The following is a 26112-nucleotide window of genomic DNA, read 5'->3' on the forward strand; positions in this document are numbered from 1 at the left end:
TCTTTGATTTTTAAAAAGCAAAAAATAAATAAATGTGCTTCCCTTGTAACTTGAAGAAAGAAATAAACAACAAAAAGTTATCGATTTATGTCTGTATTCTTATGACACAGTGTTCGATTGCCTCAGGTATTGAGGCCTTTGCCATTTATAAATAAGATATCTATTTCATTCAAATAAGTGATTCAAATTGTCTGTTTTGCTGAACCTAATTTTCACAGAGCTTAATATTCATATTTGTAAAGCAGTCAGTCGTGTAATGAGAAGGATCTCTGCTCTGGGTAAATTCACACCGACTAAATGAACGTTAACGTGCTTCTCTCCTCTGTCCACTAGGTGGCAGTCCTATCTGTTACATAGACTGTAGAGGACTATCAACTAAACAGCTGAAATTTTAGTTCTGATCAACCTTAATTTATATTTTTTTTGTTTGTATTCATTTATTTGAAGACCTTCAGCTTTATTATTTAAACATGTATAAAAAAAAACACACCCTCATCTATCACATCGCATTACCAAAATGTTTTACATGACCCATTTTTGTCAGAAGAGATATATTAATACATGTTCACTCATCATGTTTTGTTGTTTTGTCAATATGGATACATATTGTGTATTAGAGTATTGAACTAGAGTATCAGTGTATTAAAGTGTTTTATGTCTATGGTCACAGTATTGGAAATGCATGTATAAGTAATGAAATTAATGACAGCTGAATTCCATTGAGCTGCTTCAGTTTCAGGTCCTGGATTCTGCCTCACTGTCATGACTCAGCTGTGAAACTTGGACAGAGCCAGCACCTGTTTCACTTAAAGCAGAGTAACAAAGTCAAAATGTGAATGAGCTGATTGTCTGAATAAGCAGGAGTCCATTTCCACCAGGAAAAGAAAAAAAAAAAGATCAAAAGATAGACATAAGAAGATTACAAGAGCTCATGGGAAATCAGAAATTTGACAAAAAATGACAAAATTATAATTTACTGCCCCATGATTTCATATTTCTGACTTTTTAATTTCATGATTTAGACATACCGTCTCAAAACTGTGACTTAACCATTAGCATTTGTTTCTTTACCTGGCAGACAATGTCCAAAAAGGCCTAAGGGACGAGTTGGTGAGGTTATCTCAATGCTATTCTGTCATTTATTAAAACTCAGATGGGTCATGTTAAATAAGTGAATGACGGAGTGAATGACGGTGGTCCTGCATGTTGGGATGCTGGAGCATGACGCTCCTCATCAGACACAAAGTAGCTCATAATGATCTTATGAAATATTCATCGTTGCGTGGCCATGCAGCCTCTTTCTGAACACATTCAGGTTTCCTGTTTCAGCATCAGTTTAATTTGCCTGGAGGGTAACAACACACTCGCAGATTAGGATTTCCACCATTGTGATTATTTTCTCCAGAAACTCATTATTTATAGGGCCGAGAAGTAGTTTGAATGAAACAGCATTGATATGATAGATTAAAAACTATCAGATTAGCAGCCTCTGCGTGGGATTTACACGCATGTTCCTTTCCGTACGGATCAGATTAGAAGAAGAAATTGAGAAAATTAAAGCAGCCATTAGTGGATGAGGTAAAGATATTTTTAATGTGACGGGGAGTTACATTTTTTTTATTTTTCACATTATATCTGGAGGCTGGAACTACTTTTTAAGAAGATCAGCAACTGCATAGTCGGAAAAAGCGAGTAGTTTCAAAAGTGATAAACAGAGATGGGTGCACAGTAAAGTTATTTGAGAGTGAGGCGAGCGGCAGCAGCAGCCGCGCTGTGCGGTGGGCGATGAGACGCTGCTGGCCGGCTGCGCCTCCTTCATAATGTATGGAGAGGACAAAGGCTGCACGGGTGGATTTCAGCGTCAACTTTGAAAGAGCCGTAACCCAAACCTATCCTGTCCCACTCTGACGGGCTCACATCAGCTGAAAGGATGATGCCTCTTTTTCCACCTGCAATCTGTCTAATAATCACCGACAGCAGGTAAATGAGCCTTGGACGGACCTCTGGGTGCCCGTATATAACGAGGGGCAGAGGAGGCCTGTGCTCGGAGGAACTTGGTGGTCCCGTGCAGGGATAAGACGGAGCGGAGCTTCAGGCCTGGCTGCAGCAGGGTGCCACACCCGGTGGATGCTGGTAAGTCTGCTGTCTGATGGTAAACATCAGTCTTCCATTATGTAGGTTCTAAAGAGTTGAGTTACTGTGACAGATGACTAGAAATGGAGCAATGAGTTTACTTTCTTTTCTGTTTTGCGTCTGACAAACCCTAGAATTTAACAATAATAAGCTTGAAGAGTCTTACATCATTGTGAGTGGCATAAATCTGTTTTATTTCAGGCTCGCATGGCTAGTGTTGTATTAAAACAACTTAATTTTGTGTGAAGTATGGCAAACTAATTTGAGCAGCATGAAATTAGCAGTCAACTGATTTTCCAGAATCCCTCATCGTCGCCACTGCATTGCGCGTCCTGTGCGTAAAAGGCGCAGAGGAAATGTACTGTAGGCCTGCGTATTGAAGCAGCAGAAGGAGAGGGTGGAGGGCGGCGTGGATTACTATACTGCCAGTGGCTTAAGATGCTTACCAACTAATTACCTGTCCACTAAAATCCCTCGTCATACAGCCGTAAAACAAGCGGGGAGCCGTGATGGACGGAGAGATGGAGAGCGAACTGGCACAGTGTGGACCAGCGGACTGAAGAAATACCAAAATAAAAGTCCGTTTTCTTCCACTGGCCCAGCTCATCCAGCTGAAGACCACAACTAGGCTATGTTCTCGACTTTGATGTGATTAATGTGGATGGATGTGCGGATATTTTACGACTGGACGCTTCTGGAGGCTCAACAAATAAGTTTCTTCTTGTTTTGTGTTTATCACTAAAGTGTTGTGTACATTGAGGATATTGGATCATTTTATAAGGTAAGAATCAGCCCAACGCTGGGTTTATCTATAAAATCCACAGGCCTCCGTGATATGTAATTTCCAAAATGACAATAATCAGGCAGACTCTTATTATAGCATGTTATTATAATGAATATATGTTTTATGACCTCTACCCAGACTGATGACCAGCACAAAGCAAACAAATACAAAAAAAATAATAGTTGTTCCTTGAAAATGATGAGTTAATGCTTTTGAATTCTGCTTTTATAATGTTAATATTTTTGAAGAGTCAATCCTGCAGAGGAAGAGGTGATTACACAAGGCGGGGTGGATTCATCTCCACTGCAGCCTTGATTCTAACAGGAAATGACATTATTGAAAGAGGTGAGTAATAATGCTCTGCTGTTGAACTATCAATGAAGTGCCACGCGCACTTTCTTACCCATGTGTGGACAAATGATCATCACAGACAATGTGACTGTCACTCAGTAGGAAGAGCAACCAAGACGTGAGGAGCAGCTAAAACCATGCAGGTGAACGCAGCAACTTCAGGAGAATCCTGTTTATGCTCTCTCTCTCTCTCTCTCTCTCTCTCTCTCTCTCTCTCTCTCTCTCTCTCTCTCTCTCTCTCTCTCTCAAGCTTTTTACTCTATTGATCTCTCCCGGAAACGGGAAGATGAGCCCTGCTTTGGGACCTATTTGGAGCATCTCAAAAATCACTTAGCGCATCATTCCCTACAGCCAGAATCAATCTGAGCAGCAGACCTGCTCCTCCACCAGCATCAGGAGGGAATCACATGGAGGCCAGAAATCCCCTCAAAATACTAAAGCCAGCAATAATCATATAATAACTTTTAGAAGGGTATAAATACATGCTAATTTCTGGAAATATTTTCTCAAAAAATCTGGTTGAGGAGTAAGCTGTACAGGCCTGTGGAGCAGATGGTGTTGCTGGATTTACTTTACAAATAGAAATGAGGGAAGGACACAACTGACTCTGATACAGCCTGCTTATTTCCACTCTACACAGGACTGTAAACACAAGACTCTCCAACCTTTCAAGAGGTCTGCAGAGGTTTTACATAAACATGGAAGCATGAAGCAGAAGACAGGCTGACAGGCTTCACAGATGATGAGGCTGTAAGACAGCTCTATAGCTGTTAGCATTAACATGGGGCTACACCTATATCTCCTCCTGTTCTGTGTATGGCACTGGTAGAATTCACTGTCACAGCACACTATCAGTGAATTACCATAGGGCCATAAACAGAGTAGAGACAGAACCACACTGCCCGTGTCCTCATCTGCTTTGGCTTTAAAGGTGAAACCAGCAGACGGTGGAATTTACCAGCCTCTTTGCCTATTTTGGCACTAGCACATTTTTGCTTTGTGTCTCGTAGTTTGAGCAATCATGTGTAGTGCCAATATGGGACAAGAGAGACACTCAGCTCACTCATATTCTGGCATCTCCAGCGTTTTTCTGTTCTGTTTGTGTGAGAGAAACATACTGTAGAGAGAGGAGAGGGAGCGATGGGGAGGATGAGCTATGAATCTGATCGATTGTGCCGTCCCTCTCAGATATCACTGGTTACCATGGAGGCTTGTACCCTATCTCTGAGACGCTGCCCTGTGTAACCCGAACCCTGTACGTCACACAGATCTGGTGGCCATGACTCTCCCGCAGTGTTTGGCAATGGTAGAACTCACTCTGGTGGGCTGGAAGGATCCGGTGGTTCTAGACTTGCCAACAACTGACTGAGAGCTTTCACCTGCCCTCTGCCATTCCAGGACTCACCAGAGGAAGAGTATTATTTTATGTTAGAGGAACGTGTGTTAGGCAGGTCATTTTGTTCTCCAGATAGCTCAGTAACCAGAATCAAATGTTGCCATTTCATGTTTCTGCAAACCACCGATATGTCAAATATGCACGTTTCATAAGCATCATGTCAACATTTCTACAATAGGTATCAAAGTGATGTGCTTTGGATTACTGGTACATGTATATGAGATTATTCTCTGGTCAGGAAATGGTGGTGACGAGATGACTGCCATGCAGCAGACCACAGTTTGAGCTGTGGAGCTTTTCAGTGAAAAAACCTGGTATTTTAAGCCAAAAAATGATTTTTTCCTAACCTTACCAAGTGTGTTTTTTTGCCTAAACCACCTGTCTGTCTGTGGTCTGCAGAAACGTACAATGGCAACATTTATTCTGGCGACCAGGTTGCACCAGTACAGGCCTGGGTTTTACAAAAGGTCACAGGTGGCAGGTTTAAGGTGAGGGCGTGGATGCCAGGTGTGTGAGTGACTGCAGGTGGAGCAGTGAGGGGTTCAAAGTGACCATCCCCCCTGAGCGTACTTGCGGTCTCAGAACACCATAGAAACTGCAAAGACACAAGAAGTGTAGAAGAAAAAAAAAAGCATGGAAGAAGCCACATACAGAAAGTTCAGTAAGAAAGTCCTGCCTGTCTCCCTCCTCAGATGTATGATGTCCCCTCAGGGTCGTCTTGGCCAAGAAGATCTCACTAAAGGTATGAACCATGGGAGCCTTTTGACCAATCAGCCACGATCCATAAATCCATACACAGGCCATTTAGCACCGAGCTGACTGTCATCTGCCCCGATCAATAAATCAATGATGATCATGTGTTTGGCTGTGAAACCTGCAGCTGAAGACGTTGTACATCCTCAGTGTTGGTGTTAGCAGCAGCTAGCTCAGCTTATGGTGCAACCTGATCCTGCTCAGTCATGAAAGGTCTGAGTTGAGGCGCTGCAGAGGTTTGTCATGAGTGATGTTAGTGCTGCGTCAAACCATTAAACCCCACAGACAATCTGGAAAATGCATCACGATAAACTCCTGCTCTTTGTGCTGCACTTGCATTTATCAAACCTACTGTGTTCTATTTTTTTTTTTTGTTGGGGGGGGGGTGTATACTGTAGCTACCATAGGACGCTAAAGCTACATCCTCAGTGGTGTTTCAGGGAATTTGTGGGTTTTAACAACCTGAGGAGGAGTTTAAATTTGCCACTTACACATAATCAACACATGATTATTAAGAGTCTTATGTTTTGGGTATGAAAGTGTGAAAATAAAGACAGAAGAAAAGGAGGGATAATGGATGATACATGGAGAAATACACAAGAGGAAAATCTGTGTCAGTTGTTGCAGTTTTCACAAAAGTGCAGATTCAAACAATGACAAAACATATCAGCAGAGGCACGGTGTCTGTGTTTGCTTGGTGGGACTGAGCAGTCAGCGCGATCAGCGGGTGATATCTGTTCATCATGTTTCAGTATCAATGTTGTGAGTGTCCATTATGGCTGCCTGCAGAGGATGTGAGGTTAAGTGGTGCCAGCGGACGCAGAGAGAGGAAGGAGGGAGGCCAACACACTGACAGCTGGTACGAGTGATTAGACCGTGTAGTGATGCAAGGAAGGCATCAAAGCTCTTTAGGGAGAATCCCCAACAGGGTGGAGACAAGGACACACACACACACACACACACACACACACACACACACACACACACACACAGAATCCTGAACTTCCTGGTTGCTAAAACTGCCCTTAAACTGAGCACACAGGTCCAACAGCGTATAGGCTGCACAGGCCATCTGTCATTCTCAGATGCATTATCAACCAATGGATTATCAGCATGGCACACACACACACACACACACACACACACACACAGACACACACACACACACACACACACACACACAGAGGTGTTTTTCCATCACTTTTGGGAACATGGGGTAGACTTACATCGATTTCCTTAATTTTAGGGCTTACCTTTACCACAACCATCACCATTATCTGTAAACCCCTAACACTAACCCTAACCCAAGACTTCATCCTAAAATTTAATGATTTACAATATGGGGATTTGTGTTTTGTCTCCTTAAGGAAGGCGAGTTCCCTCAATGTGACAGTGTAAAACAGATTTATATCCCCACAATGTGAGTAACACACACACACACACACACACACACACACACACACACACACACACACACACACACACACACACACACACACACACACACACACACACACACACACACACACACACAATACCCCCTCTCACCACCACTGGTAATACAGCAGAATGAGTGGTGTCATTAGATTAGATTGGGTGTGGAAGTGAATGCATCTCCTCATTAATCTCTAACACTAATGACTGTTTAATTGCTAGACAATAGCAACTGTTTCATTGTGCTGCATATCACTGTGCTACTTCTCTGTTACATAAAGGTGTTTTACACTAATCCCAGCATGGTGAGTCTGAATATATTGAGCCTTTTATAAGATTACCTCAGAATACAGAGAATACTTGAAACACTGCCACCTCCTCTGGCCAAAATCAGGTGTAAACACTGATGATTTATCAGTGGACTGACTGATTTATTGTCATTGAGACAAGAGTCAGGGAATGAGATGTTTGGGGTAAATTAGTAAAATAATATTTCATTTTATCAGAAAGAGGAAGGAGGCTATGCTACAGTGTTGCTCTCCTGCAGCATTAGTGACTCACCTTTAGTCTGCTGCCGAAATGAAAGACATGCCAGGCCATGCCATGGTACATGGCACACGCACACACACACACACACACACACACACACACACACACACACACACACACACACACACACACACACACACACACACACACACAGGGAGACTCTGGATTAGAGTAATCCAGGGATGGAGGTATTTTTAGGACCTCATGATAAGAGACAGACAGGAGGCAACAATTGAGGAAAAGAGATAATGATTGTTATATGACCAGCTGGGTTAATTTTGTAGCATCTAGCAGGAACCAAAACTGATTTCAAGAGCTAATTCAACAAGTAAAGCTACAGTCGGGGGGCAAATGTGAGATTATGATAGAAATTTTGCTTTTTGCTTTCCGTAATAATGGTAGTAAACTAAAGCAAATAGAAATGCTGTCTGTGCGGTTAATGCACTATACATAAAATCAAATGGAGTAAAAAGTACAATATTTGGCTCTGAAGTGGAGTGGAGCAGAAGTGTAAAGTTGCATGAAATGGAAATTCTCAAATAAAATACAAGTACCTTGAATTTGTACCCAAGTAGAGTTCTTGAGTAAATGTATTTAGTTACATTCCACCACTGGGGGCATTTTCCTCCAATCTACAGTTCACTTCAAGTGCCTCACTACAAGAGGACCACGGGAGCCTGTGGGTCATTTCTGCCATTTTCCTTCAATATGCAGTAAAATATCACATCATAAGAGGAATAACACGGCAATAGTTACTTTAATCTAAGTAATTATAAAACACAGTCAAAGAGCGGACAACGTCAGATACGCAGAACACCGACAGAATCCGGCGACTTTCGCCTAAATGAGATTAACCTTACTGATAAACGATGAAAGCATTTACCAACACGAAGTAAAGCTCAAAATGAGAATAACCAAGCCCGGATTCGTGGTTTTTGGAGTCTGGACAACTGGCAACCCAGCGAAAAAGTGCGCTTCGTAGGCGTGCCGTGTACACAGGGTTGACAGGTTCGTCGAAATCAAGTTTTTCTACTGACGGTATCTTTAAATTACATTAAATGAATATGGCGATATGTTGCTGATTGGTTTAATTCTATTCTAAAATATACGGCATCCAATAATTCCAAGTATTTTACTGTACAATGAATGTTATGTTGAAATGGATATCAAATAATGTAATGCGGGATGCGTCGAGTCAAATGTGGCAACCACGAAGCAAAACAGGAAGTGTGCGCTGGCGGGAAATTCGTTTCCTATTATGAAAGCGTTACCAAAGATATTGAGAGGTCGACTTCGCGTTTTTACAGAATAATTGACTGAATTAAACTAAATGTACAATATTACATTTACGATAAGCAGAGGTAAACCTTTCATTCGTGCACTTCGTTTATCGAATTTAACTTTTAAGTTACAGAAACAACAAGCTTGCTAAGGTTAAAAAACGGGGGTTTCTTGGTATCTCTGTGTTTACCTGCCACTTGTATCTCTTCGCAGGTCAATCATGCGGGCTGAAATGGATAAAATCGTCACGTTGTCAGATGGAGACAATACTGCCGAACTTCAGAAGTACCTGTCCTCCCTTACAAATGAGCAGGTAATGTTATTTTGTCAACTTAGCATTTAGATTATTAAAACTGTCCGAAAAGCTTATGAAATATCTCTCTCGCTATTTGCTTTCTAGCTCATCACTGTGATTACAAATGGTGCACTGAAGGGTAAGAAGGTCGGGACCATGATTAAAGGCATATTTAAAGGTAAATCCTCAGCGTCAACACATTACTGTCGAGTTTAAGATCGTAACACAGGCTCACAGTCATACCTCCAGTCAGAATCATTGTAGTATCCTGTCATAGTATCACAGTATCATATCATAGTATCCTGTGCAGTAACAGTATGGTGTGTACTCTGTTGTGAAGGCTCTCCACCAAATTCAACTGAAGGATCAAACCGCAGACTTCTTGTTTATCAGCACTGCGTCCCTCTGTGTGAGTCTGGGGATCTTCAGACTGAGGTGGCAGCTGATATCATTGGACTGCTGATGCTGGAGGTAATAAAAAGTGGTTACAGACCTGTCTTTACATATTGTGTTCCCTTTCCCTTCACCATATGTCCAGTACAGCATAATATGCACCAGTCTAACTACCACTTTGCCTCTTTAATGATCCACACACAGACTCATGCACTGCCTGGACCGTCTCTTGCACAACTGGCGTCCCTGTTTGTTGAAGCCATTAAGGTGGGGAAAATGGGCACTGGGAAATCCCTTGAGCTATTTCCTACTGTGCTGACTGCCCTTTCAGCCTGTGAAGCCGTGTCTTATGGAAAAGGTAAGTGCAAACCATGAGCCTCAGTAACTCTTATTTTATGTTACCTCACAGATGTCAATGTCTTACTGAGTCCTGATGTCTACAAGGTGTAGAAGTTAAAAGAGGATGAATTTCTGTCGGATGTTTATTGTGTCATAACTTCAGGTGAACTCAGTGGTGAGGAATACAAGAAACAGCTGATCAACAGCCTCTGCTCCAGCAGGTGAGGTGCAATTTTACATGTAATAATGACACATTGACTCCTCTTACTGAGATGAAATATTGAAGCCCAAACCCTCAGATGTTTGTCATTAACAAGCAGTGATAGTAATTGTATGATGTATTTATTCATTTATTTTCTTTTCACACAGATGGGATCCGCAGTGTGTTATCCACCTGACGACCATGTTCAGGTAACACCTTTGAGTATCAGACCGTCACATTCTCAGACAGTATGTTTTCCTTCTTCTGTTGCTTCTACTATTTTTCTTCTTCTGCTGCCTCATTCTAGGGATGTGCCCTTGTCATCAGAGGAGCTTCGCTTTTTGGTGGAAAAAATACTGAGGATGTTCACCAAACTGGATCTGCAGGAGATCCCACCACTGGTTTATCAGCTGCTGCTTTTATCTGCAAAGGTGTGTGTGTGTGTGTGTGTGTGTGTGTGTGTGTGTGTGTGTGTGTGTGTGTGTGTGTGTGTGTGTGTGTGTGTGTGTGTGTGTGTGTGTGTGTGTGTGTGTGTGTGTGTGTGAAATTGTCGATTTTCATTTTCTAAGTCTTTCTCTTTCTTTTAATGATCTAAATGCCTGCGCTGCACTGTCTCTGTCAGGGTTGTAAGAGGCAGGTCTTGGATGGAATCATCAGTTATTTTAAGGAGCAAGATATTCACCAGGAAGAGGAGCAGAAACACGGAGAGTGAGTGACTCATACACTCCAAGTGTGATAAACTGAATCCACTCTAAATCTCATTGCCTACTTTGCATTTACTGATGGTTGTTTTTCACTCTTCCTTCCTCAGGAGTTTGGATCTGGAGGTTCAGTCCATTCCACAGGACCAGTTACGGTACGTGGAGGGCACTGCTATCCTCCACATCGTCTTTGCGATACGTCTCGACCATGAGCTCGGGAGAGAGTTCCTTAAAGGCTTAAAGGTTATGTATCCCACATCCATCTGTCATTGGAGTTTTATTTACTTTTGTAATGCAGAGTGTGCCATAAATCTTGAATTGCATTTCTGCAGACATCGTATGGGGACCTGTGCCCTTTCAGTGTCGCCCTGTTGCTCTCAGTGGCACGCATCCAGCGTTATGAGGAGCAGGTGAGAGATTTTTCCCTGTGTTCATGTCAGCCTTACTTTACCTTTCTGCTCACTTACATTTTCCTCTCTGTTTCCTGGTTCTCCCGATAGGTGTTTGACGTTTTGAAGGGGGCGATCATCAAGAGTTTTAAGGATGAGCAGCTGCAGCAGGGGTCAAAGTTCCTGCAGGACCTGCTGCCTGGACACAGCAGTGTGGCTCAGATGATCCTGGACACAGTCAAGAACAGGTCAGAGCATCAGAACGATCAAATCATGAGAAAGACAAGTTTTTCTACAAGAACATTTAGTTTTCTCTTCGGCCTTTTCTGTTCTACCTGTGTTGCCATGTCTACTGAGTGACTGGTGAAGAGTACCAAAAGATGATTGTTTGGGTTAGGTAAACATGGCGATGTGATGACCATTAACATTTTTTCTGTGTGAAGTGAAGATGCACAATATTTTCACATCATATCTGCCATGAACACAATATTTGTAAGTATATGAAATCTACTCTTCCACCTGTACAGTGTGTTTGGTTGGGATCATGTGACCCAGGGACTAGTGCAGCTGGGTTTCTTCCTTATGGATACATTTGGACCAAAACCTGGACCGTTTGGCAAGACCACAGATGGGTCTGCTACCATAGCCCGGACCCCCGCTCAGCAGGCATGTAAGCTGGGAGGACAGGTGCTCTTGAAGGGCTTTAAGGTAACGTTTTATTTATTATTTTGTTTTGTAGAATCATCACGATGTAAATGGCTGATTGTTGACTACATGTTTGTACTGTATTTTCTAAGTGGAGGATGTGTTTTTCTTCTGCAACAGATGCACGAGCCTATCAGAGGCGAGATACTGGAGCAGGTGTTGAATCGACTGGTCACAAAGACAGCCTCACCTGTCAATCATTACCTAGGTGACACAACCTTCTGTTAGTCCCAGCTCTCAGATGTACACCAGTGTCTAATCAGTCTAGTTAGAAACTAGATTTTGACTTGACCTGCCTTCATTGTTTGTTTTTGTTTCTTTATCATCAGACCTTTTCTCTGACATTGTGGTATCTGCTCCCATGATCCTCCTGGAGTCATCCTCCAAGGTCACAGAGACATTTGACCACCTGTCATACCTGCCCCTGGCCACTGTTCAGGGTCTGCTAAAAGCTGTCCAGGTACCTACACACACACACACACACACACACACACACACACACACACACACACACACACACACACACACACACACACACACACACACACACACATTAAAGAGGTTTCTGTTGTGTAATTCTTCTTTTGTGCTTCATCTCCAGCCCCTGCTCAAAGTCAGTATGTCCTTGAAAGATGCTTTGATTCTAGTTCTCCGTAAGGCCATGTTTTCCAGGTGTGTACTGCTTTGCTCTTAATCAGATCTGTACAGATAATGAAACTCGTGCTTTGGTTCACACATTCGATAGTTTAACAGAAAACACTGCCCCCCTCACATATGACTCTCTACCAGCCAACTGGATGGCAGGAAGTCCGCAGTGACCGGCTTCTTGTTACTGCTGAAGAACTTCAAAGTGTTGGGCAGCTTGGCGTCGAGTCAGTGTAGCCAGGCAGTCTCCTCCAGCCAGGTACAGTTCCAGTCAGACTGCATGCAGTCCAGATGCAAAGATGCATGTGCTGCAAGGGTGCTGGAAAGCATGTGCAGCTGTGGAGATATGTCTGTATGGTAACTGTCTGCCTGAACCCCTGAATAGATCCAAGTGGATGTTCATTCTCGTTACAACTCTGCTGCCAATGAAGCGTTCTGTCTGGAAATCCTCAGCAGTCTGCGTCGCTGCCTTGGCCAGCAGGCTGATGTGCGCCTCATGCTCTACGAGGTAAGAGGTGTCTGTAATTTAGCCATTATTAGGATTTTAATTTTGCTACTTGGTGTTAAAGTTAACGACATGTTTTGTACTGAGAAAGCAAATTCACACCTTTTTCAGGGCTTCTATGATGTTCTCCGTCGCAACTCTCAACTCGCAAGCTCCGTCATACAGACCCTCTTCTCACAGGTGTGTGTGTTTGTATTATGTGCATACTGTGTTCGATACAATGACGTGTTATCTATAATGTGGAGAGCTGTTTGTCTTTGTGTCCTTAGCTGAAGCGTTACTACGAGCCTGAGCAAGACCTCCTGCCCCCGGTGAAACTAGAGCCGTGCATCACAGCTCTTGGAGACCAAGTCTACCTCCAGGAGCCACTGGTACTCGTGTCTGCACTGCAACATTTTTGTGGCTGTGTTTTGTTTTGTTAAGGTCTGCTCTAAATAGTGTTTGTTCCCCTCCAGGCCCATCTGGTGAGCTGTACTGTACACTGCATGCTGTGGCTGCAGAACATGCGCCAATCAGCCAACCCCAATGCTGATGACAGTGATGAGGAGGAGGAGGAAGAGGGATACCAGTCTGAACTTCAGACAATCCTAGAGAGCATGACCAGACGCATGATCAAGAGTGAACTGGAGGACTTTGAACTGGTATGCCTTGAAGACAGGAGCAAGCACAGCAAAAGTGCACACTGAACGACATTGTATGGCTTTCAATGGTTCAGCTCGGTCAGCGCTCGCTGCATCAGTAACATTTCACTGTGTTTTAGACCTGCAAAAGGCTGTAAGATGATTTTCATAAAACAAATGAGCATTCATCCCTAAGAATGAATGATGAACATTTTGTTTTTTTAATTGAATTGCACATCACTTGTTTCCAGTGTTCCTCAGCTCCCATGCCTCTTCCCTTACCAGTTATCAATGTTGCAGCACTGGAAACATCATCTTAAGTCATGTATGCTGTCTGTGTGTTCATCAGGACAAGTCAGCTGAGTTCTCCATGGGATCCGGTGTTGGACTGAAGAATAACATCTACGCTGTGCTGGTGATGGGGGTGTATGAGGTCCTTATGGAGTACAACTTCATCAAAGCCAACTACAGGTAACAACCACTGCTTTTTCAGCGGTCAGGACTTCCTGTTGCGTAAATTTTTTTTTGTTTTGTTTTTAATTTGTGCACTTGTCTCTATGTGTGGCAGTAAAAGCTGCTTCGAGGAGCTCATGGAGCTGTTCAACCGCTACCACAAGCTGTCTGAGATCCTGAAGGAGAAATCTGGAAAAGGTCGAGTGCCCTCGCACAAGACCCCTCGTAGTTTACTCTCTTCGGGCTTCATATCAACTCTCCTCACTGTGCTCTTCAGGTAAATGCTCTTAGTGGCTTCTTTACGTGGATTAATGTTACACTTACTGGATCTATCTGAATATAAAGAACACATTTTATTAAATTACATCATGATATATACACCTGAAAACAGCCTTCATAAATACTGTAGTATTCATCGGTGAATGAACTCACTTCAGTTCTTTCTCTTGCACGTCTTGACTGGACTCTATGTCGTTTGCAGTTATTTCTATTCAGTGCAAAAGTTCATGCTGGTTAGCATCTATCAGAATGATAGGTACAAGTACTGACTGAACTTGAAGAGCTAAAAGTTAACCGGTGTGCATTGAGTCAAGAGTAGTATTGACAGCCAAACATTGCCACTAACTGCTGAACGCTTGTCTTTTATTTTCAGAGACAGCAGTCAGAGCAGAGAGGAGGCTCTCTCGTTGCTTCGCTCAAGTGGAGAATTTGTGCGGTATGCTGTGAGTGTGGCAGTGCAGAAGATCCAGCAGCTGGAGGAAACTGGACACACAGACGGCCCTGATGGACAGAACACAGACAAAACTTTCCGCTTCCTCTGTGACATGACGAGGTTGGATTCTATTGGTCGACATAGCAGCATTTAGATGAGCTTGGTTCCTGGTTTTGTTTTCTGACCAATGAGAGATCCGTCTTTGTTTCACTGTCATCGCAGTGTGCTGATGTGGCGTTACACCAACATCCCCAGTGTCGTGGAGGATGCAGGGAAGAAAGAGAAGCGCTCCAGCCTGTCCCATCTGTGTCTGGAAGGTCTGCTCAGGATCTTCACAACCTGCCAGCAGCGCTATCCAGACAGGATGGCCCAGCTCCTCTCCACCATGGGTCAGACATGCACTCACAAAGCAGTGACGTGTAGGCTTTACACCTGAACATCACGCAGGAATTCATCACATTTTCTGTTTCTCACAGACATCTCAGAGGACGATGCTGAACCAGACGATGGCAATGTTACAGAGATGAACTTCTTTTATATCCGACAGTTTCAGGTCCGTCTACACAGAAATCCATCCAAACAGTCACTTTCTATTGCTTCTGGTTCAGAAACCTGGCTTCATGTATTTCCTTACTCAGTTACCTGACAGGACATGCCAGGGATTATTTTAATATGAACCTACTTGACTTTATCAGACAGCATCTACACTAAAACTGTTTTCTTTTTCTGTCAACAGAGGGCGCTGTTCACACAGTTAAGTGGAGGTGAGGAGGAATTTAACAGCAAGGAGGCTCAGCTGCTGGTCAGCATCTTGAGCGTGCTCTCCCGCCAGCTGAAGCCCTCCTCCCAACAGGTAGGCGTACTCTTAAATGCACTTTACAGGATGAATTCCATCATATATGCTCCACTAACACACATCTACATCCGCAGTTTGTTCAGACGATCACATGGACTGTGAAAATCTGCAAAGAGACGAGCTTTGGTGGGTGACAGCTTAGTTAATCTTTGTGTCCATGTGAGGCACAGTATGGTGTTTTCTGAGGTCCCTTTTTTTTTCTCTGTTTCAGAGGATTCAGCTTTCTGCAAAGGCTTGCTCTCTCTTCTCTTCAACCTGCATGTTCTTTATAAGACTCCTGTAAGCCTGCTGCTCGAACTCTCCCAAGATATTCACAGCCAACTGGGAGATATCGATCAGGTACACGCAAATGAACTTTACAGTGTTCAGAACACAAACAATTTGGCATCACACCTCAATACAACTGCAAGGCAGGAGTTTATAGTGATTTAATTCTGGCACTCAGTTAACTACAGTTTGTGCCGTTGTACATTTTTTACATTCCACAGTTTGTTAAATGCAGGAGCCTTTTCTCCAGGAACCTTCATTGACAACTCTTTGTCCTTGTTTCACATCCAACCTTTGATCCTCGTCTCACACCATCCCAAATTATATTGGGATATTGGCCGTGTTAACTTGTTCTGTTGCAGGTAACAGTGCTACATTTTAGAGTTTCCTCCAATATTTTCTAAAATCAGCAGCACATGACTGTTACTTTCCAACAGTAACCCACTGTTATCATCTGGCCTCATTTTGCAGCACTAATAATACATTCATGACAGTAAATTGATGACATTAAGCTGGCCTCACACTGGAGGATAAGTGGGCAGATTTTTGGTCAGATTTGCTCCTCCTGACCATCGTAGAGTTGTTCCTGGTTTGAGGCTGGTTTGAACAGATTATCCGCCCAAATGATCCTGTAACATGAGGAGTTTACAGATATAATCTTAATGTTACTGTCTGGATCGGAGTGTCCCTGATTTACAAGACAGAGCACACATAACGAGCTGTCAACGACAATCTGCCTCAATGTTTGTTTTTTTCTTGAAGTCACATGAGTTCCTGTGAGATTCAAGTCTCTGGAAATCGCCACTGAAATAATTGAAATGACTTAAAAATCAATTAAGATTTGAAAGTTAAGTCATTTTTGACTCTGGCTTTTCCTTCTGTTCGATCAGGATGTTGAGGTGGAAAAACAGTCCAACTTTGCCCTTGTCAACATGAAGACTGCAACCACAGCAGCAGTGAGTGTTGTTTTTTTTCTCTCTCTCTTTTTAACGGGAGGCTTCTGATTGGCTGTGATACTCAGAATCTGTTTGTGCTTCATCTCATTTTTAATCTCCTGCCACAGCTGCTGGTCCTGTCGCAGGTTGGCAGAGTGCTCGATGAAGTGGACTGGCTGATTGCCAGAAAGAAAAGCCAGGCGCCCTCTGACAAATCGGACTCTGGTAAGAAACCTTTTGATACTGATGCTCAGGTGGAGTTGAGAGGGGACAGGTGGAGAAATCCATCTCTGTCAGGGGAGGTATTAAAACTTCGGTTCTCTACGTGCAGGTGAGGCCACCCAGACTGCAGGCCAGCAGGACCCAGTCGAGAAAGCAGTGACACTGCAGCTCGGGACTCTTTTGACCGCGTTAAACGAGCTGGTCCAGACGGCCCTGCTGCCCGGCACCTGTACCATCACACTGCTGAGAGAGCTGACTCGCACATACAGCATCCTCACCACCCTGGTCAAATACGTGCGTATTTGTCTGCTCTGCGATCTTGGTTTGAACATTTCCGTGTGGCCAGCGTGACTTTCATTTCTTTTCTCTGTCTTTTTAGTACATTCAGGTGTGTGCCAGCCAGCACGGCGTGCTGCCTGCACGCTTTGAGAAGCTGGTGAGTCTGCGGTCTTGTTCCTCTGATTGTATCTTCTCATACTTTCATGCTAATCTTGAGTTTTCTGTGTAGGTCAAACTGTCTGGCTCCCACCTGACACCACAGTGCTACTCTTTCATCACGTACGCACAGGTACAACTCCCTCCAGGTTTATAAACAAGCCCCTGCCAAAGCCCCATGTTTTCACACAAATGATCTCCAATTACAACGGCGCTGTAATTACGAATGTGTATTCTCTGTTAGAGTGGAGAATTCAGTGGTGGAGGTGCAGATGACAAGAAGAAAAAGAAAAGGAATGAAGTGAACACTGCTGCCTCTGTAAGAACACTTCTCTCCTGTAATCATATAATTAGAAAGATTAGCGTGACTGAACGTTTACATTTTGTTTATCTTATATCACATGTATAGGTACAAATACATATAGATCCACTAAACAACCAAAAACGCCCGAGCCTCAAACAAATCTGCAGCTCTGCTCTTTCATTTTCATCTTTGCAGGCAAAACTTCTGCCTGAGACAAAGGCCATCCCGAACTTGATCTTCAGCATCGAGCAGTATGAGAAATACCTCATCACACTCTCAAAGAAATCAAAGGTACGAGTAAACCGGATTGTTTGAAACTGTTGGCAAAATCTGATTCTGACATAAGGAGACTTGGAGAACACTGAAACGTAGAAAGCTCCCTGAACAGTCAGCACTGTGTTTGTCCAGGTAAATCTGATGCAGTACATGAAGCTGAGCACCTCAAGAGATTTCCGCATCAACGCTGCTACTCTGGACGCAGCCCTGCAGGAGCAGGACGACAGTCAGGAGGTGAATGTCACACTTGAACTAGCAGCTCCCTCTTTAGCTGATTTAGCTGATTGCGGAAATGAAGAGTTTCTATTCCTGATGGGTGAGATCTCAGTGTCTTCTTCTTGTTGTTCTTCCATCCCTTTCAGACCACAGAGTCACAGGATGCAGAGGAGACACAAGAACCCAAACAGAAGAGGAGGAAACAGTGAGCCAAGACTCCTCTCTCTGATGCACACATTCCTCACTGATCTTGAACGCCCGCAGCTGCTGAACGACCTCCTGGCAGTTGTGCGTGTTTGATATTCTGATCTGATTGGCAGCCGCTTGGCCCACAAAGTGCTATCTTCCTTTGTTCAGAGAGCCTTTGGTGATGTCGATGATTTGGTAGATGTCCAAGGCCTCACCTGTGGACAGTTTGCACACACTGTTAAACAGTCTGGTAGTGTTCCTATAGTTCACTTAATCTAAATCAAAATATGGATTTTGACATGTATTTCTAAACACATTTCTGTTTTACACTGAAGGTCTAATCACTTCATCAGGATGACTTCAGGCCTCGCCTTTAAAGATTATACAGTTGTAACTACACACAGGTGGCTCTGCTTTATGAGTCCTTGGCTAAACTAAGAGAAGAGGTGGTTTCCAGCAGAGATGAATCCTGAAGAGACTTTCAAGCGGTTTTGTTTTAAAATAAATATTATTTTCCGCCTTCTGCACTTTATTTGCACTGTTTTATAGTCTCTTTGTATGATATCTTACTTTTTGTGTGCACACATTTATAATTCTTTCCTTCAAATTAATAAGACTGCATTATTTCAGTACTTGTTTTTACTCTTTTCTGGCAAATAAACTGACAGGTCACTGACTGTAAAATGGCTTCTTAGCTTTGATTTAGTTTTATTTTGGACTGAAATGTGTATATACTTGGGCTTCTAGCAAGATTTTATGGGTTAATTCGTGTCTTTTAGGTGCCCTCAAAGGAACAATTTGTGCACTTTTATATCATGCATTTGTACCATGAATATACTATGCCTCACACTACAGATACAAATAACAAAGGCTGATGATAATGGTGTGCAGAACTGACCTGGTGGTAGGCCATATCTGCGTTCCAAACCTGTTGGGTTGGAGGGGGTCATGCAGTCCATGGTGACCTCCTTCCTCAGACACTGGTCAATGTCAACTGAACTGAAGAAAGCTACTGACTGGGGAAGGTCCTGCATGCCTAACGCATGGGCGAACATACTCCTGTAAGTGGACAAAAGCACACAGTCAGAAAAGCTGTCCACTTTCTTGTGGATATTTTGATGGAGAACAGTAGAAACAAAGCTGTGAGCAGACCTCGTGAGCAGGTTTGTGATCTGAAGTGCCAGCGCTGTCCGGTAACGGTCTTTACTGCAGACCAGGTACCGCACCTCATCGTGGATGCTGATGCAGAAACGGGCATCGATGTTGTACTCCTCACAGAGCCACTTCATGGCCACCAGTATCAGGTGTAGGTAGTCCACTGCAGAGCTCTGGACCACCCAGTTAACCCTGCTTGTGATAAACTGACAAGACATGAAAACATCTTACTCTCAGAGCCCCCATGACCAGTAACAATGGACCTCACCCAGTTCAGGCTTGTGAGTGATGTCACTCATTCATTCATCTGAGTGACAAAGTAGACACTGGCAACAGGCGATAAGCCTCTCTTAGAATGAATCTGCAAATTTATACAAATGACAAAAAGGTTTGTGGCCAGCACCGCCTCACCTCATCCTTAACGGCTTTGGGCTCCAGCGCTCTGCTGATCCTGCAGCCAAGAACGGGAGTGGCTGGCTGGGCTGAATGAGCAATGCTCTCCAGCTTATTGAACATGTCGGACTCGGTGCCCCCGGACCACACGCGTTTGCTGACCATATCCCACTTCTTCCGCCGAGAGGAAGGAGCACTAACGGAGACAGAGGGAAATGAAGGGCAGGAGCTGTGAGGATATACTGAGAGGCTCCTGACAAATGCTTGTGGATGTTTGTGTGATGTGTTACTTGCTCTGTCGCCACTGTGAGGCCAGTCTACTGATCCTCCGCAACTCCTGCAGGGAGATGCTTCCATTTTCGTCCCTCTCCACCTCGATATCCAGTTGACTGACGAGCCACTCACCCTCCTCAGTCAGCTGGTATCTAACAAAACAAACAAATACAAACATGCAGCACTAACTTAATCATCTATGCACAAACAACTCAAATCTTTACATAAAATGCACAATTATTCAGCTTGTTGAATGTACCTGCGTATGCCCTTTGTTAAGGCGTACATCTGCTTGGCCTTACGGGAAGCTCCTTCCTGACTGAGGCGGTGGTTGAACTGCATCAGCAGCCTCTCGGCGAAGGGTTGTCCTGCGCCGTAAATACGTCCATAGTTGAACACCTTGGCATGCTCGCGGCTGATGCCCACAGTGTCAGCAGTGCGGCTGTGCAGGTCAGTGCCCTGACTCTTCTTTCCCTGTAGGGTCATCCATCCAAACGCTGTACAACCTGGAGATGAACACAGTTATGTTCAAAGATGCTGCCTTCTGCAACTTTAAGAACATGGTGTTAGTGTCAGGAACATACAAGATTTCAAAAGGGACAAATCTCACCGTGCATGTTGGCAAAGTGAGCCTCTCCAAGCACAGCGGCAATCCACAGCTCTTGAGAGTCTACATCTGCTCCCACCAGGTGATATCCGGGTGGTACCTGCACCATGGCCTTCAGCTCACTGCCCACGCGATCCCGCTGTGGACACGAAACAAAAAACAGTCCACATGAACAAAACTCCTCGACTGGCTACCGGTGAACTTGTCTTTGTCAGCTCTGATTCTCACCCGTGCGTTACTGGCTGTCAGCCATGTTGGCTCCACAGCCCGACGCGTCACTGTCCCAGCAGTGACGACCTGAGGTAATATGGCACCATACTGAGCCTCTTCATCAAAATCTTTGTTTCTTCGGGAGAAAGGAAAGATGTTATATACAGTAATGACTTCTCCCCACTTCCTGGCAGATCAATAAATACAGGATAGCTACTGATAGATCAGACAAACCTGCTGACAGTGTGAGGAAGCTCTATCTTTCGCAGCCACAGCACCATCTGAGAGCTATGAAGAGAAATCAAAAAAATCAAAAGAGAAAGAGTGAAATCATGTTTTCGCCATTTTTATGAAGGACAAAGCCGACTGATCATCTAAAAAAGTCGAATAGCTTCACGGTGGTGTTACCTTATACGTTTATGGGCATTCCTCCAGAAGGATATCATTTTGTTGATCTCCAGAGCTCGCGTAGCGTTGGTTCCACCCCGTCCTGCCCTAAGAGTACCGTCTTCCATCTTAGCCAGGAAGTCTTTTGAAAACGGACTGCCGACATTGTTGTCATTACCATCCTGAAACACACGCGTTCAGTGAGACGATTGGAGTGACTCACTGAAGTGACAACGTGCTAGTTATTCAGGACTCTCTTCACCTTATGAGGTAACTTGAAAAACCAGCACCCTGGGATATCCACATCATTGTAGGGGCCGTTTCCATGGTGATAATGACACTGACTCTCCTCTGGGATGTAATGTGGATCTTTGGACTGCTGATGATACAGAATGCAAACTGTTACACAACAAATTGCAATCATGTTGATCAGCACAGGACAGCATTAAAAATTGTTCATGATGACACAAATGACAAAAAATTCACTCACCACGTTTTTCTTCCTCTCCCCGTTTTTCGTCACTCTGACTCCATTTTCCTCTGTCAGACTTTCCAGGGAACCTAACTCCTCCACCTGGAGATGGTGTTTAGAAACACAAATCTGTCCCATATTCTATCATTCTGTCTGATCAGTGATCCAAAGCACCACTGATTAAACACAGACACTACAAGAATGAAGTAAATTACATTATGAGTGCGTGTACCTTTGACCACACTGTGCTGTCTGTCCAGATGAGGTCCTCTGAAGGACTGCTGTCCAGGTATTCAGGCTGCTCCTTGTTGTTCTGCTCACAATACTCTCTGTGCACATCCTCAATAGCTCTGTGGGACAAAACAACGCCTTCAGAAATGCACACACATCCTCTGCGGTGCAAAAAATTTAAAGCCGCTTGAGGTCAATGAGGTCAATTCCTGAAATGTCCAGGAACGGACTAAATCTGGCTTCAGACTAAATAATCAACAGCTCGTGTCTTCATGATGTGAGTGCAGTGTGTTCAGCACCTGTGTGGGCACACAGGCCCTGCATTTTCCTCCTGGGATACCAGGTTATCTCTGCGTCCAGGTACCAGGTAGCCCCAGCCATGTTTCTCTGTGTAATGCAGGGGGAAACCATCCCACGTCAGGCCCATCAGCTTAGGAGTCACTCTCATCTGTAGACTGATGAGGCTGGCTCCAGGTGACCAGCCGCCCTCCCCCGACATCTTCTCACACAGCTTACGATACCACCTGACGGACACAGTGAGTGAGTAGAAGGACTGACTTGACAAATGGAAGTGGAAGTTGACAGATAATAAAAACTGGAAAAGTCTGTGGTGCTTGACGGCGATCTTACCCCGGATGACCCGGCAGATGCTGCCTTCTCTTCGGAAGTCGACTCACTGTTTCCTTCAGCTTCTCCACAGCCAGCCTGCTGGGGCAGGGGCTTGCCATCTCCTCTTCAGAGGGTGGACCTGGATCTAATACCACAAGGGCTCAACTGAATCATCCCATCTATTTAATTTTCAACCTCTTTTAATATATTCAACCTCTTTTTAATATATATATCTTATATATCTATATTAATATTCGTACTAAAAACAGCTTATACCTTCCTCCCACTCTGGGAGAGGAGTGGCAACTTGTGTTTCAGCTGCTTTTTTGGAGCTTTTCTTCTTGCTGGCCGCTGCTTTCTTCTGTTTGAACTCCTGCACATCCCACTCCAGATCCCAAAGCCAGGGGTCTTCTTTGTACCTTAAATTGAAGAAAAAACATGAAACACACTGCATAAATCTATTTGTATTTCAACCTTATCACATACTTTTAAATTAGATGATGCGCTACAGTCAGAAACGTGGTGATATTAAGGCATCTCCTCACCTGTCATCCTGCAGCAGCTGGCAGGCATCGTCCGCGAGTGCCATCAGAGATTTCTTCATCTCTCGCTGGAGCTCTTCGTAAACGTCCTGAGAGTCTTCCAGGTAACGGCCCCAGTTTTGGTTGACGGGAAGGTAGCTCACACCCATCTCCAGCATTCCTGCAAACGTCACTGGATGAGGACACCTTGTAAAGATAAAAGAGATGGTGATTTTTACAGAATTGTCAAAACAATATCATAATATTGGCTTGACAATCATTGCAAGAGTTCATGCTTGTGGCTTGGAATTGACTGACCTCTCCATGAAAAGGGGTAGCTGCTCTGTGAAGACTTGATGCGTGGCCTCGACATCCATGGCGCAATACTGCATTAACTCCTGTAGAGGTCAGCAAAGCCCAAATTATTTGCCTGTTCTTTATGATGAGCACAACTCATTTAAAGACCTTGTATTATGAATACATTTGACCTGTGAGTATCGACAATGGGACATGGGATTTGTCATGAATCTCTGACCTGGAAGTTGTTCCTGACATCCATCATGTTGCCCTTCACAAAAATGTCTCTGGCCTCCTTCTGCAGTGGTGGCCCTCCCACATACAGAGCATGGACATCAGCCAGGTTATTCGTGCTGCTGATATTCACCCAGTCCCAGGAGCCAATCTATACACAAAAACATGGTCCCACTTTGGATGTTGTTGATGAAAAAAGCCAAGTACCGAACCTAGGCAAAAGAACCTGACACTTCCAACAAAAGACAAGCTGCAACATTAACACTAACACTGCTGCAGCTGAAATACAGTGAATAAAGTACACCAACCATTGGGCCCTCCTTTTTCTGTCCAGTTTTCTTTATATGTTCCTTGACCTCCTGAAGACCCCTATTTTTACCCCGTTTACTGGCCATCCACAGTGTGCGCTGGAACCCAGTCAGCCCAGAGATGGCCATGTGAAGGCTCATGGTGTCCATGAAGCGTGCCTTAGAACCCTTTAGGAAAGAAAACACATTTTTGTCCTGGACATAAATTTTTACATCACACAGAGGCAAACACAGGATACTCAGCACATTTACTAGTGTGACAATCAGGATCGTAAAATAAAGATCCAAACAAAACGAAGAAAAAGGACAAGAGTGCTAGAGAGAACAAACTACCGCCTAAATACTGACCTTTAGTAAGTATTGCTCCTTAATGTAAGATCGATCAAAGCTGACATTATGGCCCACAATGAGCCTCTCCTTCCACTGACCCCCTGGCGGGCGGACAGAGTTGACAGGTGTCTCCAGCGGGATGAGGTCAGCGAGGATCAGCTGGTTTGACCAGGAGTACCGCTCTTCAATCAGACGCTTACTGCACCAGGAGTACCTAGCAGGTAAGAAATATACACATTGGGAAAATGAAAACTAACTGTTGCCTATTTCTATATTTCATGCATAAAAACATGTTTGCAATTTTGCCTATTAAACAAAACAAGTTGACCCATAACACAAAACCACAATGAAGCTAATCAATCCTTCCAATAAGCAGTTTAATGTTTACTGCTCACCAGTTAGTGGGAGACACAGCAACAGCCAGTGTGGGACACTGTCCCTCCGTTACGCACACCTCCACATCAAACACCAGGGCCGACTCCTCTGGGAAATCAACCTTCTGACTCTGCCCGTTGGGTCCATAGCGTGTCCAGCCAACCTCCCAGCTCCATTCCTGTGGCATGGGAGGGAGCTCAGCCAGCTGCAGCTTGTTGGCAGCCTCGAGGTAAGGCAGACTCTGCTTCTGGGCCAAGATACGAAAGTGCTCATCAATATTTTTGCCATACATTCTAGGAAGCTCCAGCTCCACATCGGGCAACAGTGATGTTTCCTTCCCCCACAGCTGGTGCTTCTTCAGATGCTGAATGCTGCGCTCCACATCGTCCTCTCTGTACTCCGGTTCCAGTCCTCTAAAGATCTGCTTGTGGAGGTTCCCTGATAGCATCTGAATGTTAAGGGGGTTCATACGGGTGTCTGTGGAGTCCTCGCCCTGAAGGGACTGAGGTTTGGTGGAGGACAGGGAGCGCAGACACGTCCATTGTAGAGAGATGAAAGTCCTCTGCAGAGGACAGCGCAGCACATGCAGCATCACCTCATGAGGACTTCACACTGAATCTGGAAGACAATGATACATCAGCATTAAGACATGATAGAGCTTAGCCTCAGTTTGTCTCTCATGTAATGTGAGGTGCTATACACAGCTATATATTTAGGTCTCAGAAAGATACCGATCAGTAATGCCTGATTGTATATCATGGTGTGATTTTCTTCTAGGGTGGCTTAAATTTTACTGGTCTTGATTAAATTATATCTCGCTAATGTTAGTGATTTTCATTGTCTTTCTTATTATTGAGGACGAGGAACGGAGTGAAAACACTTTAACACAGCTAAGGCTAACTTGCTTAAAAAAAAAAGTTACCACCAGCTTTAACATATACGCTAAGATATGTTTACTAACACCAGACCAACGCTCACCCCTGAGGGGACTGTTGCTAATATCTGAGCAATCACAAAATAACTGTTTAATCCTTTGCTCCATATATTTGTTAGCTAAAATATCGATAAAGCAAAACAGACGCCTCACCTGAGCTGTGTTCTCGTTTGTAACGTTAAAGTAATCAACTAAAACATGTTTGAAATCGCTCCGCAACTAACGTGCTTGTCAACATTAGCTGCGCATGTCTACCCGCAAAGTTATGGGGTTACAGCAAGATAAAGCGTTAGCGACCCCCAGCGGTCGGGATGACTGCATACGTTTTTAACAGTACATAAATGGTTGGATGAACACCACGGTGCAGCCATTGTTTTGTACAATGGACAAACGTGAGCTGTCCACAACGCCTGGCGCAAAACAATAATACCCCACA

General features: G+C 44.1%; 2 protein-coding genes across 3 annotated transcripts; one reads left to right on the forward strand and one right to left on the reverse strand.

Annotated features, from left to right (window-relative positions):
* Positions 1-6045: 6045 nt before the first annotated feature.
* fanci (FA complementation group I) lies at positions 6046-18404 on the forward strand. The gene is made up of 38 exons (XM_070971793.1): positions 6046-6276; positions 8895-8994; positions 9082-9154; positions 9317-9447; positions 9574-9727; positions 9872-9929; positions 10078-10119; positions 10218-10341; positions 10533-10618; positions 10722-10854; positions 10944-11021; positions 11112-11248; positions 11528-11708; positions 11826-11913; positions 12035-12165; positions 12307-12377; positions 12495-12609; positions 12736-12858; positions 12967-13035; positions 13125-13226; positions 13311-13496; positions 13825-13946; positions 14044-14205; positions 14581-14760; positions 14863-15029; positions 15117-15193; positions 15377-15493; positions 15571-15622; positions 15708-15835; positions 16654-16719; positions 16827-16923; positions 17030-17214; positions 17300-17356; positions 17429-17488; positions 17600-17674; positions 17855-17950; positions 18068-18169; positions 18298-18404. Exons 1-38 carry the CDS (start codon positions 6161-6163, stop codon positions 18358-18360), a joined length of 4104 nt encoding a protein of 1367 aa, XP_070827894.1. The 5' UTR covers positions 6046-6160; the 3' UTR covers positions 18361-18404.
* polg (polymerase (DNA directed), gamma) lies at positions 15915-25959 on the reverse strand. Of its 2 annotated transcripts, none has more exons than XM_070971794.1 (23): positions 25830-25959; positions 24763-25360; positions 24386-24581; positions 24038-24205; positions 23734-23880; positions 23517-23596; positions 23223-23405; positions 22954-23096; positions 22699-22822; positions 22368-22592; positions 22070-22187; positions 21856-21939; positions 21628-21744; positions 21387-21547; positions 21213-21266; positions 20997-21114; positions 20772-20907; positions 20421-20667; positions 20179-20313; positions 19907-20084; positions 19493-19701; positions 19239-19399; positions 15915-18555 (listed from the first exon to the last, which is right to left on the reverse strand). In XM_070971794.1, exons 2-23 carry the CDS (start codon positions 25332-25334, stop codon positions 18491-18493), a joined length of 3621 nt encoding a protein of 1206 aa, XP_070827895.1. In that variant the 5' UTR covers positions 25335-25360; positions 25830-25959; the 3' UTR covers positions 15915-18490. The 2 variants fall into 2 exon arrangements, with proteins under 2 accessions (XP_070827895.1, XP_070827896.1); XM_070971795.1 differs by having other exon boundaries at positions 21628-21741; positions 25830-25935.
* Between the last annotated feature and the right edge of the window lie 153 nt (positions 25960-26112).

The sequence above is a fragment of the Chaetodon trifascialis genome, chromosome 10 (assembly GCF_039877785.1).
Source record: "Chaetodon trifascialis isolate fChaTrf1 chromosome 10, fChaTrf1.hap1, whole genome shotgun sequence".
NCBI lineage: Eukaryota > Metazoa > Chordata > Actinopteri > Chaetodontiformes > Chaetodontidae > Chaetodon > Chaetodon trifascialis.